Raw genomic sequence first — 14498 nt, 5'->3', positions numbered from 1 at the left:
AACCCTGGTAGTAAGTGGTGGGACTAGGCTTTGAATTGAGGCAGTCTGACTGGAGAGCTCACACTTATAACCAATGTGTGGTCATGGTCAAAGGACACTTCCAGACCTTCATGGGAAGGGAGCACAAACTTAAAATGGGATGTGCGGAGTTCCCGTCATTGCGCAGTGGTTAATGAACCCAACTGGGATCCATGAGGATGCGGGTTCCACCCCTGGCCTTGCTCAGTGGGTTAAGGATCCGGTGTTGCCGTGAGCTGTGGTGTAGGTTACAGATGCGGTTTGGATCTGGCATCATTGTGGCTGTGGCATAGGCTGGCAGCCGTGGCTCTGTTTCAACCCCTAGCCTGGGAACCTCCAAGTGCTGTGGATGCAGCCCTAAAAAAAGACAAAAGACAAAAAAAAAGGAAAAAAAAAATGGGATGTGCAAATTACAATGATGAGGTATTGGAGTTCCTGTTGTGGCCCAGTGTAGGTAGAGGACCTGACTTGTCTCTGTGAGGATACGGCCCTGGCCTCACTCAGTGGGTTAAGGATTTGACGTGGCTGTGGTTGTGGCTGTGGCATAGGCCTGCAGCTGCAGCTCTGATTCGACCCTTAGCCCGAGAATGTCCATATGCCTCAGAAACAGCTGTTAAAAAGAAAAGAAAAAAAAATTACAAGGTACAACTTTTAACTATGCAGATTTAAGCATGACTCTGGCAAGAATACTGCACAAGTGATGTGTGTACTCGCCTCGCTCCCCTCCACCCCATTCATTGACTTAGGCGCATCCCCACTAGTGCTGTCCAAGTTCTCTGCAGCCAACCTCCACCCTAAGCAGTGGACCCACTCACTCGGCACCTGGGCTTCTCACCAGCACAACTGTGTGCCAGTAAACATAGGTGTGGACTTAAAGCACTCAGTTAGTGGCAGTTTGTAATGCAGCTAATACAGAGACGTTAGCTCTGTTTAAAAGGACTCCCCTCTTCCTATGTGCCCTTTGAATTCCAACATTTTTGAATTTTTTTTTTGGCTGTGCCCATAGCATGTGGAAGTTCCCAGGCCAGAGATCGAACCTGCCAGAGCAGTAACTAGAGCCACAGCAGTGACAACGCTGGATCCTTAACCCACTGAGTCAACAGGGAACACCAAATTCATTTTTTTTTTTTTTTAAGCAACAAAGATCGGAAATATTTCCCCTAGTCATTCTGCATTTCAGCAGCATTTAAACTCTATGTTCCTTTCGAATCATTGTACATCCCTCTTGTAGCACTCCACATGGGAGATTCAGGTGTCATCTTAGTCCTTGAGTCTATCTTTGTGTCCTTTAAGGTCCCTCCTAGCACATAGTAGGTACTCAAATAGACTCTCAATTAAAGTGTAGTAGGTTCATCATAAATTTCAGCTTAAAAAAAATCAGACTCAAAATTCCCAAAATAACCTCATCCTGGTCCCAGGAGAAAGCTCTCTTTTTGATTAAAATGCCAAATAAACTTGCTTTAATTGTATTCATAAATATTAAGTGTCCAGTGTTCTTTGTGTTACAGACACGTTGAAAAATGGGCTCCCTTTTCTCATTGAGCTCATGTGTTCGTAAGATAAGATGAAATTTCATTTAATAAACAGTTTTACATTTGTAGGCATTTTCAAAAAAGAGCTAGTATATCATTAAAAGAAACCTGTTAGTTTTTCTTAGCCAAATGCTGTTTGATTACATGTGAACTTATTGCTTAATGCTAAGGCAGAAAAATAGATGATTTCCTTTTTTCTTATAAAACTACTGAATAAAGAATCTGAAATAATTATAAGAGAAACTAGACCTTAAGAAAAACTGTTAGGTCTTTGATAAAAATGCCTGGGAATATGGAAGTATACTTAATGAACCACGTGAGTAGTTAAGGGCGACCATATGCCCAGGTCGACACCTGTTGGCTTGGTGTGATTATCAGTGCCAGTCTAAACAGTGCGTGTCTGGTGACACATTATATTGTGACCCTATAATAGTAAGTCAGCTGTTGATATCTTTGACTTGCTGTCTGATTTTTAAAAAATTGTTCACCTTGCAGAGATGAAGAAAGTACTATTGCTCACAGCTTTTCGAAGGTAGGCTGTCTACTGAACTCTTCCTCCCACTTCCCCAAATCTATGCATCATTGAATAAAGCCAGACGGAGCTTTAAACTTTGCTCAGTTGAATTTTTTTTTTTCTTTTTCATTGTCACCAGGTCAGGCAACAGAACCACAGCTTCCTGCCAGCAGACCCTGCGTCTGACTCCCTTGGTTTTGCCTTTGGTGGTTGGGTGTTGGACCAGGAATGACTGGCACTTAGGAATGGGTGTGCTCAGTGACACCTGGTTGCTTTACAGGGAACCTGGAGCTTTAACTTTAGTTGACCTGTGAGGCATTGTTTAACAGGTACCCTTGTGATTAAACGTCATCATTCTGTTAAGTGAAAGGTGGTTGCGATTTTTCTATGGGTTTTGGCCGTTCAATAAAAGAAAGGCTAGCCTCCCTGTGTGAGGGGGTGGGATGGGCTAGACTGGGGTCATTCGGCATCCAGGGAGGGGGTGGGAGAGGAAGGAGACCCTCACTCCTAGGAAATGACTCTTTTACGACCCCCTCAGTGGATATACATGGAACCGCACTTGTTTGCTTTTTCTCCTGTCCTTCCAAAATTCTGTCAAAACTGACAGGAGAAACGTAAAAATATGAACAGGCCTCATAACTTACGGGGGCCGAAAAATGAGAAAGGTGCTGCAGTGTTCCAGAGGCCTTGAGGATGCTGTGACACTGTGGAATAAATAAAACAGATGGGATCAGATTGATGGTGAAACTACTCGGCAAAGGAACTTACAACCCAGTAGAGACAGATGTGGGAATAACTTGGCAAATGCATTTTCTGAACAGGATCCTGGAAGAGTCCCAAGAGTTGCAACCCCAGGGAATGGCAGCAGAAGTGGGTGACGAGAGTGCTTGGCCAGGAGTTAATAGCCCTGAAACAGCTGCTCCAGCTCTGCTTCCATTGCATTGTTGGTGGGGTTTGCCTCTGCGACAAAGCCAGTTACTTTTAAATAAGCTGGGAGATTGGCCAGGGCAGATATACCGGTGGGTAACTGTAGCCAGGAGACTTTTGCAAAGGGGAGCCCACTTTCCATGGATGTGAGACTTTTGTGCCTCCAATAATGGCATTCTGTCCACCTCCTTTTCCTGCCTCTTCCCTGTTATTTTCATATATGCTCAAAAAAAAACCTCTGCATTGAGGAATCTGCATCAGTCCAGACCCCCGTTTGTAAATATAAGCAAGCAGCCCTGAGTCATCTAACACGTGGGAGGAAATCAACAGGCTAGTTAAGGAAAAGTTAGTACAGGAAACTTGTAATTCTAGTCTCAGCTCCAAGAGAAGGGCAAATCCCTAAAGCCAGAGCTGGCATGGGAAAGGAGCTATTTCAGAGAAGGAGGGGGTCTAAGAAGTTGGCAGAGAGATTGTAATGTCAGAACGTGCTGCTTGGGGGCAGTACGTGGGCTCAAGGGCAAAACGGGAACCACTTCAGACCCAGAAAATGAGTGGGCTGGAAAATTGAGCCGAGGATTTCTCCCAAAATTCAAAGCCAAAGGTTTCAGAATTACGGATCAGAATTAAGAGATGTGGAGGATGGGTCTAGGAGACATAGTATCCAACTTCAGGAGCAAATGGAGAAGGAAAAAGCAGCCAGTATTTGATTCTACAGTGCCATCAACAATCAGATGCCTGTTTCCAAACAGCTTTTCAGTGAGGGAGTTGGTGTCTCTAAAAGTGTCTATTTCTTTTTCCTACACTGTGAAATATCAGTACTTCAGTCAACAGCCTTCTCATTTAGAGTTCTTCCAAATCAGGTGACTGTTCTTGTTATGCGTAGTGTCATTTTAACACAAAGCTTTTTACATTGTTTTTGAAGATAATTCAAACTTACGTGAAAGTTAAAAGAATAAGAACAGTGGCTAGAATGCTCATGTTTTTGCCAGATTTGCCAGATTTTGGCATTAATGACATTTCACCCCTTTATCAGTTCCTTTCTTTCTCTGTGTGTGATAATTGTATTTTAAGACACTTGACAGCATGATGCATAACCCACTGAGCTTTTTATAAAAGTGATCTTGAGCTTTTCTTCATCTTTAGTCTTGGAAATATGATTTGAGTGTGGAAATATGATTTGAGTGTCTATAAAGAATATTAGGGTTTTGTGCTTTTTACTTGGTTAATTTAACAAGCTTCCTCCCCCTCTTCTGATTTAATCATTATCACTGGAAGTTTATGAGCGCTGTGAGCTGCCTGACTGATAGTTCTCCATGACACAAGGATGAATCCCACCTGCCTCTCCTAAATATTAAATTCTGAGAGATTTAACATTTCTGCTGTCTTTAATTGTGCTGTCCTATAATATGCAGTCTTCTATTACACAGTTTTTTATTTCAGTGCTGTATCATAGTGAGACCTTAATGTTTAAACATTAAACTGTAATTAAGGATTCAGATGTAACATTCAACCAGTTTGTGTTTTTGCCAGCAGTGACAACTACTGGTAAATTCATAACTTATTCCTTTTCCTAGCAGCTGGACATTTCTTTTGATAGCCATTTTAAGACGGTCCTGATTTTAGAAGGGTTAAAATGTGGGGAAAAAAGTATCATAGGACAAATGTTATTGCAATAATAATAGAAGAAAACTAAACGTATTCTGGGAGGTTTTTTGATCTTCTCCCAAACCCCCCTGCCCCCAAAGAGAAAAATTTCCAGAAGCCTTGGAAGAAGGAATGAGTGTGGGACTGAGATTTATACATCTCATCTGTACTGCTGGATGCCAGGACATTATAGGCGCTCTATTGTTAATTACTTAGGGGTGTTTGAACTTAGAACCTTAAATCCACCCATATTTTTATTTCATCATTTATTGAGCAAATATCAGTAACATCTTACCTGTTGGATCCTCTGGGAAGCACATGCCAGGGTGTGAAGGGAGAGGGGTCAGGAAGGACGATTGGGTGGGGACAGGGCTCAGACTACCTGGCGGCTAAGTGAAGGTCTCTGGTTCAGAGATGGCTCATGTGGGAGTCTGTACTGGCCAGGAATGGAGAACCCTCTTATCGCTGCTGTGCTCAGTCCTGGGCTAGCATTGCCTGTGAAGTCATGGTTTCTGCTTGGAAACTGAGGCTCGTCCTCTAGACAGCTGCAGCCGGAAGTGGTCAGCTGCCTGCTGTCCTGCACAGGGTCTCTCTGGAAGGCAGATCTGAGCAGCACACCTCTACAGCCACAGGAGTCCCTTATGTATCAGGCTCTTTGAATCTTCAGTCTGCTACTTTGTCTGAATATGCACCTGGACAAGTTACCTAACATGCAAGTTTTTGTTGTTACTGTTTTAGAGAAAATACTAGCCCTGGGTTCACCGTGTTCTTGTGAGGGGTAAATGAGTCTGTGTTCACATAAACAAGGATGGCTGTACTATAGAATCACTCTTAGGTTCTTTTTTTGTGGGGACGTGGTGATAGTCAAGTTGGAAAAGATCTCTGCACTTATGGGTTTTACGTTGTCCTGGGAGATGTGGTAAATAGACAAATATCTGAACCAGAGTCATTTTAAATAATGAGAAGTGCCGTTAAAACAAGATAATGTGACAGAGTGGAGGCAAAACATTTTGTGACTCACGGGGGACTTGAAGTATACAACCCAGACCTTTCCTGCAGGAATGAATAAATGAACCAATGCATGCATCCAGTTTAACAGAAGGACGCATTGATGAACAACCTGGTGACACTTGGGACAAAATGTGTGTAATTGTTGATGGCATGCAGAATTAAATGTGATTATTAACAATAACTCAGATCAGTGGGGGGGGGGGGGTTAAATCCAGTAGATGCTCTTATTCTTACTTGCTAAGAATTAATTTAGAAATTAGCACTTGATTTTTATTTTCCTGAAAACAGAATAGGCTGGGGAAGACTCCTTAAACAGGAGTTGGCACACTTTCTGTAAAGGGCCAGATAGCAAATATTTTAGATGTTCCTGGCCAGTCTCCATTGGCACTACTCAGGTCTGCTCTCATAGCATCAAAGCTACTGTAGACACAGCATGTGAACAAATGGGCATGGTTGTGTTCCAGCAAAACTTTAAGAACATTGAAATCTGAATTTCATAGATTTTTTCATGTATAGTAAAATATTATTCTTGTGGTTTTCTTTCAATCATTAAAAAAACCTAAAAACCATTCTTGGAGCCCATGGGGCCATCAAGAAAACAGGTGGTGGATTGGATTTGGCTGCCCCCAAGAGAACGTGGTGATGAACCAGTTTTCATTAGTGGGATAAATGAATCAAACCACTGAACTGTCACTTTTTTTTTGTTTTTTTTCTTCAAGATATACTCAGTGTCTCCTCTTTATTTTGTGACAAATCCAATTTTATTTATTTATTTATTTATTTATTTATTTTGGCTGCGTCCATGGCAAGTAGATGTCCCTAGGCAAGGGATTGAACCTGTGCTACTGCTGCAACCTGAGGCACAGCAGTGACCAGACCAGATCCTTAACCCACTAGGCCACCAGGGAACTCCTAAATATTCACTTTTGAAGAGTTAACATTTCTGATTTTAGCTTACCACAGGTGGCGCTAAAGGTTTAGGCCACGTGCCCCCTGGACTTAGTGTAGCCTAGTCTTATTTTCTGTTGTTCTTGTACTTGGGAAAGCAGCAGCAATAATAGGTGTTACTCTACCTGATAGATCTAGTACGGAATCAATTTGTATCATTATTTGAGCAAATCACATCTCAAGGGATGGAAACTTGAGGTATGTAAATTCCGTGCTCTCTGTCTTCACTATGTCTCTGATCTTTCTGTGTGAATACCGAAAGAGCTCCTTCTCCCCTGTTCTGCATGGCATCTGCTGGAACCAACCAAAATATCTATAATTAGCTTTGACAAATTAACAGTGCAGTGAATAATTTTTGTTATATAAATATGGTGTAACATATAGCATGTACTAGATTTTCCACAAGTGCAAATATGTCTTTAAGGATAAATTTCCAGAGGGGAAAATTTTTTTTTTTGTCTTTTTGCCTTTTCTAGGGCCATTCCTGCAGCATATGGAGGTTCCCAGGCTAGGGGTCTAATCAGAGCTGTAAGCCGCCGGCCTACACCAGAGCCACAGCAATGCCAGATCTGAGCCACGTCTGTGACCTACACCGACGCTCATGGCAACGCCAGATCCTTAACCCACTCAGCAAGGCCAGGGATCGAACCTGCAACCTCATGGTTCCTAGTCAGATTCGCCAACCACTGTGCCACGACGGGAACTCCATCCAGAAGGGAAATTAATGGATCAAATATTATATATGCCTTTGTACTTTTGCCCTCTATGGTGATTGTACTGACAGCAAAATATGAATGGCTGTTTCCTTCCAAATATAAATTATCACATTTTCCCCATTCTGATAAGTGATTTATGGTATCTTATTTTAGTAATTTACATTTTTCTTGTGATTGAGATTATATCTGTTCTTAGCCTTTGCTTGATTTTCTACTAGGGATTTTTTTTAAAGAGCTCTTTATATATTTTGGAAATTAGTCTTTTGTCTTTGGTAGCAGTTGTAAATAGTTGTTGTTTATTTTTTATTTAAAAATATTTTGGGAAGTTCCCATTCTCGCTCAGGGGAAATGAACCCGACCAGTATCCATGAGGATGTGGTTCGATCTCTGGCCTTGCTTAGCGGTGTTGCTGTGAGCTGTGGTGTAGGTCACAGATGCGGCTTGGATCTGGAGATGCTCTGGCTGTGGCGAAGGCTGGTGACTGCAGCTCCAATTCAGCCCCAGCCTGGGAACTTCATATGTTGCACCTGCAGCCCTAAAAAAGCAAAAGTAAATAAGTAAAAAATTTTGACCACACCTATGGCGTGTAGAAGTTCCCAGGCCAGGATTGAACCCCCACCACAGCAATGACCAGAGCCCCAGCAGTGACAATGCTGGATCCTTAACCCACTGAGCCACCAGGGAACACCTTTTGTTTATCTTTTTTTATTTTCTCTTTAGGGCTGTACCTGCCGCATACGGAAGTTCCCAGGCGAGGGGGCAAATTGGAGCTCCAGCTGAGGTCTGTGACAGCCACGGCAACAACAGATCCGAAATGCATCTGTGACCTACACCACAGCTTGCGGCAATGCTGGACCCTTAATCCACTGAGCAAGGCCAGGGCTTGAACCTGCATCCTCACAGAGAAAATGTCAGGTGCTTAATCCACTGAGCCGCAATGGCTACTTCTGAAAGATACTATATTTTATCATTTTTAAAATTTTATTGGAGTATAGTTGAGATACAATGTTGTGTTAGTTTCAGGTGTACAGCAAAGTGATTCAGCTGTGCATATACATATATCCCTTCCTTTTCAGATTCTTTTCTCATATAGGTTATTACACAGTATTGAGTAGATTTCCCTGTGCTATACAGTAGCTGGTAGGTCCTTGTTACTGTATTTTAAAACAGTCCCATTTGCACTTTTCCTTAGTTCTGGAAAATCTTTGGTTATTATGCTTCTAAATCTCCCGCCTTCCATTTTCTCTTTTTGAGACTGCCCTTGTTTTCACGTGACCCTCTGAGTCGTCTTCCCTTCTTTTCCAGGACACTTGTCCGTGCATTTAGGACCCAGCCTAATCCAGGAGAATCTGATCTTGAAACTTTTGACTTCCATTGCAAACACTCTTTCTCTAATTAAGGTCACATTCCCAGATTCTGGGGGGACGTGTCTTTTTGAGCGCTACCATTCAACCCACTCTGATGACCCTATTTGATTGTTTTTCTGTTGATTTTTTTTTTTTAACTCCTTCAGGAAATTATATTGACATCATGAGCTATACTCCTGTTTGCTCTGAATATTTAATGCTCTTGAAATATATTTTTGATTCCTCTCAAAAGGAAAATTATTCTGTGCCTTCTGCTATTCAGGGTGTGGATGAATTAACAGCATTCCATTCAAGGAGTTGGAATAGCAAGTAACTAAGAAATTATAATACTTAATTTTTATTTCTTTCTGCTCTGTAAACCTTTTGTTTTTTTAAAAAAACATATCTATATGTAGTCTTCTTTTTTTCATGTTTCAGCATAACTGATATACCGAACTAAGTTGGTACTGTGTTAAATGGTAGCAATGGACAACAAAGTCTTTTTGTGTTTAAATTCAAGAGGTGTGAACCCATAAAAGTGTTCCTAAGCATTGTCTATAGATCATGGGGTGGTAATGTCATTAGTAGGGAACAGAAATGGGTATATAGAAGCTTTATAACTCTGGTCAAGTTTTATATTTTTCATTTAGTTACCTCCTAGAAAGTTTGAAATTTTGAAGATGTCAGCAAAAATATTGATTATAAATGGGTTTTAGGTTTATAATGATACATGCTATTATGCATTTGCTAGTTCCACAGTCCCTCCATCTCAAAATTGAGTATAAAAGCTGTCTGCTGAATAGATTTATTCATACTGCTCCTGTTTTCTTGCACAAAATCCTTAAACACATCAAGTAATATGTAGACTGAATATATTAACATGAGGTTGTAAACTGTATTTTTAAGGTTACAGTTATAACTTTTTAAGTGTGATGAAATGTCTTCCCTTTTACTCGCCTCAATAAAATCTATCATTTATTGTGCTAAAGTCTTTATGACTGAGCAAATGACAGTCCTTTTGCTGAAGCGGTACTGAATCTCAGTGAGTGTGATTCAGTTACCACCCTGGCAGTTTTTCCCAAGCTACTTCTCTATTTGGGCTTCATTCTTCATTCAGAAACAGGAGAGTAATGGCACTGAGCTTGGTAGATTGTGTAGTTTTCCTTTATTTCCTTACTTTTGGTTTATTGGTTGTAAATTCTCAGTCACCATCAAGTTCCTCGGGTTTGCTCATTAAAACATGAATAATTAAAGAAAATTAAAAGAAGCTGGAAGGAGCTGGGTGACCATTCTGGCCTAATCTTTTCCATCTTAAAAATGATGAAACAGAAGCCTACCTAGAAAAGTGGAGTGATTATCACAGACTAGATCATTAATTATTGGTGCTGTCTCAGTTAAAACTTTGGGCTCTAGCTACCAACACCATTGTTCTTTGCATTACTTTTAGTGCCTTTTAAGTTGCAGTCATTACATAAACCTTTTTTTCTTTTTTTTTGGTATGTAAATCAATAGATGTGCGTCTTTAATCTCAAAGCATAAAGTATTCCTTACTTTAGTGTTTATTTTTAAGATATAATTGTACTCAAAATTAACTCAATTTCAAACTAGACTTAGTAACCAAGATTCTTATGTTTATCATTGGAAAGAATATTTTAAAAATAAAGAGTTTTATTCTAGATAGTTTAAAAGATACTGCAAGATTATAAAGAATAAAAGAAAAGTAAAAGCCTCATCACTAAGATAGTAATCATTATGATATATTTCTTTCAGGGTTTTTTTTTTTTTTTTGGTCTTTGCATTAGATTCTTTTCATCTAATGACATCTTTTTTTTTTTTTTTTTAACTGATTGCAAGCCCTTTTTTTTCCTCAAGTTTCCTTTAAAACCATCACTTTTTAGAGTTCCCTGATGGCCCAGTGATTAAGGATCCGGCATTGTCATGGCTGTGGCTCAGGTTCGAGCCCTGGCCCAGGAACTTCCCCATGCCCTTGGCTTGGCCAGGAAGAAAAGTATCATTTTTAAATGGTTGTGTAAAATGTTGTTTGGTATACCATCATTTGTGTAACTCTTCCTTTTATGAGAACTGACCTTTTTGGTAGTTGCCAAATTTTGCTTGTTATAAGTCATGCCTAAATAAGGCCATTGTTGTATACATTCTTTTGTCAGATTTGGTAACTTGTTAGCTTAGGTTTGATGCCTATTTAGCGAAGCAAGTCTCGTGGCTCTTGGGTATGTGGCTGCTAGGCTGCTGGAGAACTCTTGTTCCAGTGACCTTGGTGGCCATGTCCAAACTGAAGTTTGCTTTCGTCCATGCCTGCTACCTTACTTTAAAAAATGTTTTGCAATTTTGATGCGAGAAAATGGGTATTTTAATTTAAGGAGTGTTTTTGCGCCATGTTTTCTTAGTCCCAATGGTCAAAGGCTCATCCTTGCTTTGGTAACAGCTTGGAGGAGAGAGAAAATACTGCAAAATAATGCATAGTAATATACTTTGATTGCCAGATACATCTTGACTTCAGAAACATTAAAATGAGGAAAGTTGTGTGTCTCAGAACAAAGGAAACAGAATCTGAATCTTAATACTTATTGGAGTATGTTGGACATTTTTCTGCTTTCCTTCTGGTGTTACATGAGGTAGATACTAAACTTCCTGTTTTTTGAATGAGGAGCTATGTTACAGAGAGCTGGAGTAACTTGCCCAAAGTCAGTGTAACTTGGAAGTGATAGAGCTGGAATTCAAGCACAAGTGTGTTTCACTTTAGAAGAGTCTGATCATCCCACGAAAAGGCTCTGATTAAAAAAAAAATTTCCCTTACAGTCACAGGAAATCAAATAGCTATTTCTGATGGTTGTCATTCACATACTGGATATTTTATGTATGTATTATGTATGTATGTATGTCTTTTTAGGGCTGCACCCACGGCATATGGAGGTCCCCAGGCTAGGGGTCAAATCGGAGCTGCAGCTTCGGCCTACGCCACAACCACAGCAACGCCAGATCTGAGCCGTATTTGCAACCTACACCACAGCTTACGGCAGTGCTGGATCGTTAACCCACTGAGTGAGGCCAGGGATGGAACCCGTGTCCTCATGGATGCCAGTCAGATTCATCTCTGCTGAGCCATGACGGGAACTCCTGGATGTTTTAAAGGAAAGATGAGCATAGACAAATTGGAAATGAATGCTTGAAATCTTTTGACTTGGAGGTATTCTGTTAACTTCCTGGCTGGTGGGGGCCGGGGGCGGCCTACTGAGCCTGTATGCAGTGTGAAGGGGTGCCCCTGAAGTTGTGCAGCACCCAGTGTGATGGAGAATTTTCTGCCTAAAATGCCAATAAGTGTGTGTCTCTTGACCAACACTGGTGTATACTGAAGAATATGGGGCTTGGAGTGGAGTGTGCCTGGGTTCACAGCCAATTTGCTAGTGTAGCCTCAGGCCACTCTCTTAACTCTTCTTTGCCCTGGTTTTCTCATTTACCTGGTCTTCATGCCCTCTCCCCATGTAAGGTAGCTTTAGCACCTTTACCTTCTCCACGGAAATTCCTTACTGGCATCCAGACTGCAGATGGAGCATAGTTACAAAGCCTAGAGAGGAAGCAAGGTCATGGACACCTTGTCTCCTCTTAGGCACGTCCTGCCTTGGGGTGGCTGGATTATGACCTCTTTTAAATCACTTTTTTTGTTTACAATTCATTTTTTTTTTTTTTTAAAGAACATCATCCGAATACATGAGATAGAGTTGTGATACAGCTGCCTGACCTGTGTCTGTCTGTGTGTACAAAAAGCATGTTTTCATAGGCGGACTTGTACATGGTTAAGTTACAAATAATATTCAGCATTATTGAGATGGTATCTAGAAGATGCTGTGTTTCTTTTAAAGTCAGTATTTTGTAGAGCACTTGTTCAGCATCTTTCTATTGTTTCCAGTTTTTCAGTAAGTATTCAACTTACATAAGTTGATTTCAGTGTGAAAACGTATGTGGTATTCTTCTTATACTGAACTTAAAGCTATTTTGTGTGAACCTCTCTTCCTTTTTATTTTAGAATTTTTCATTCAGTGTGACAGGAGCAATTTAAGATGTGACAAGATGTGCACGTTAGCTATTTTGGGTTGTTTCTCAAAGAGAAACTCCCTTTTTTGTCAGGCATCTCAAAAATTCTTTGGGTAACAAATGATTTCTTACAATTCCTCATAGGTTCAAACATAGCAAGCTAAGTTACTTTGATATTAATGGTGAATCTATTACAGGCAACTTACTGTTTGCTTTTTTTTTTTTTTGGTCATTTTAGGATTCTGAGTAACAATAAAATATCCGAGCTGAAGAACGGCTCTTTTTCTGGCTTAAGTCTCCTTGAAAGATTGTGAGTATTCCTTTATTATCATTTCTTATTGGTATTTTATTTAATGCATTTTCAGTCTGTTACTAAACTCTCAACTTTTCAAAGGAAAAATTGAGCTCTTCCCACATTTTATTATGAAATATCTCAAGGATCGAATTTAAAAAAAACAGTTAAGGCAGAGGTCCGCAAACTTTATGTGAAGGGCCAGATACTAAATAATTTGGGCTTTGTGGGCCATATGGTGTTTGTCACGATGACCCAATTATGCCATTATCTTGAGAAAGCAGCTGTAGACAATATATAAGTGAATCAGTGTAGATGTGGCTTTATTTACGAAACATGCTGTGCATCATAGTTTGATGACCAGTGGCTTTTAAAGACTCCACGCTGTTTTGAAATTCTGTCATGAAATGTGTATGTCTCGTGAGATGGCATAGGAAAAAACACATCTGGGGGGAAGGCTTGTGGATAAACTTTGATAATTTTATTTATCTTTCTTTGAATCTAAGAATTTTGTTTTGCTTCGCAATTAGGTCTAGTTTTGCTTCTGATCAGATGTGTTACCAGTAGCACTTATCTTTTGCCTGGGTGACTTTTACAGAGTGGATGTTTAATTTGCTTGTATCCCAAATGCCATGCTAGGATCCTGTTTCAAATTCCCCTGTTACTCATCCATTTAGGACAACATTTCAGATCCATCAGGGAGCCAGCTGCACAAGTGAGCATCTCCGTTTCTCTTGCAGGACAGACTTCCCTCCTTTTCTTACTTCTCTTTGCTCTGCTTCCCTTTCTTTCTTTTTTTTTTTGTTTGTTTGTTTGTTTGTTTGTTTGTTTGTTTTTGGCTTTTTGCTATTTCTTGGGCCGCTCCCACGGCATATGGAGGTTCCCAGGCTAGGGGTCCAATCGGAGCTGTAGCCACCGGCCTACGCCAGAGCCAGAGCAACTCGGGATCCGAGCCGCGTCTGCAACCTACACCACAGCTCACGGCAGCGCCAGATCGTCAACCCACTGAACAAGGGCAGGGACCGAACCCGCAACCTCATGGTTCCTAGTCGGATTCGTTAACCACTGCGCCACGACGGGAACTCCTGCTTCCCTTTCTTTACTTTTTTTTTTTTTTTTAGTCTTTTGTCTTTTCAGGGCCGCACCTGTGGCATAAGGAGGTTCCCGGGCTAGGGGTCTAGTCAGAGCTGTAGCTGCCAGCCTACACCAGAGCCATAGCAATGCGGTTTCTGAACTGCATCTGTGACCTACACTGCAGCTCACAGCAACGCTGGATCCTCAACCCATTGAGCGAGGCCAGGGATCGAACCCGCAACCTCACGGTTCCTAGTCGGATTCGTTTCTGCCGTGCCACGATGGGAACTCCCCCTTTCTTTACTTTTATGTGGCCTCTCCTTGACTGTTTCTCTGAGCCTCTTCCCCAATTAATTCCCACAGCACTTTATTACTTTGATCACAGATGTGTCATTTACACATACAGTGTCTAGAATTCTTCATCCT

At 40.9% G+C, this 14498-nt stretch overlaps 1 protein-coding gene across 2 annotated transcripts in view; it reads left to right on the top strand.

The window, feature by feature from the left end:
• The window catches only part of ADGRA3 (adhesion G protein-coupled receptor A3), a 120252-nt gene that overhangs the window by 17374 nt on the left and 88380 nt on the right, over window positions 1-14498 (top strand). The window contains exon 2 of one of the 2 annotated variants that reach the window (XM_047798439.1): window positions 12945-13016. The exons of the other annotated variant lie outside the window; for it this stretch is intronic. Within the exon in view, the coding sequence (XP_047654395.1) occupies window positions 12945-13016 (72 nt within the window). The remainder of the gene's footprint in view (window positions 1-12944; window positions 13017-14498) is intronic. 2 annotated transcript variants of the gene reach the window in all.

The sequence above is a fragment of the Phacochoerus africanus genome, chromosome 10 (assembly GCF_016906955.1).
Source record: "Phacochoerus africanus isolate WHEZ1 chromosome 10, ROS_Pafr_v1, whole genome shotgun sequence".
In the NCBI taxonomy this organism is placed as follows: domain Eukaryota; kingdom Metazoa; phylum Chordata; class Mammalia; order Artiodactyla; family Suidae; genus Phacochoerus; species Phacochoerus africanus.
Note: the sequence above shows the minus strand (reverse complement) of the source record. Positions and strands in the feature narration are given on the sequence as shown.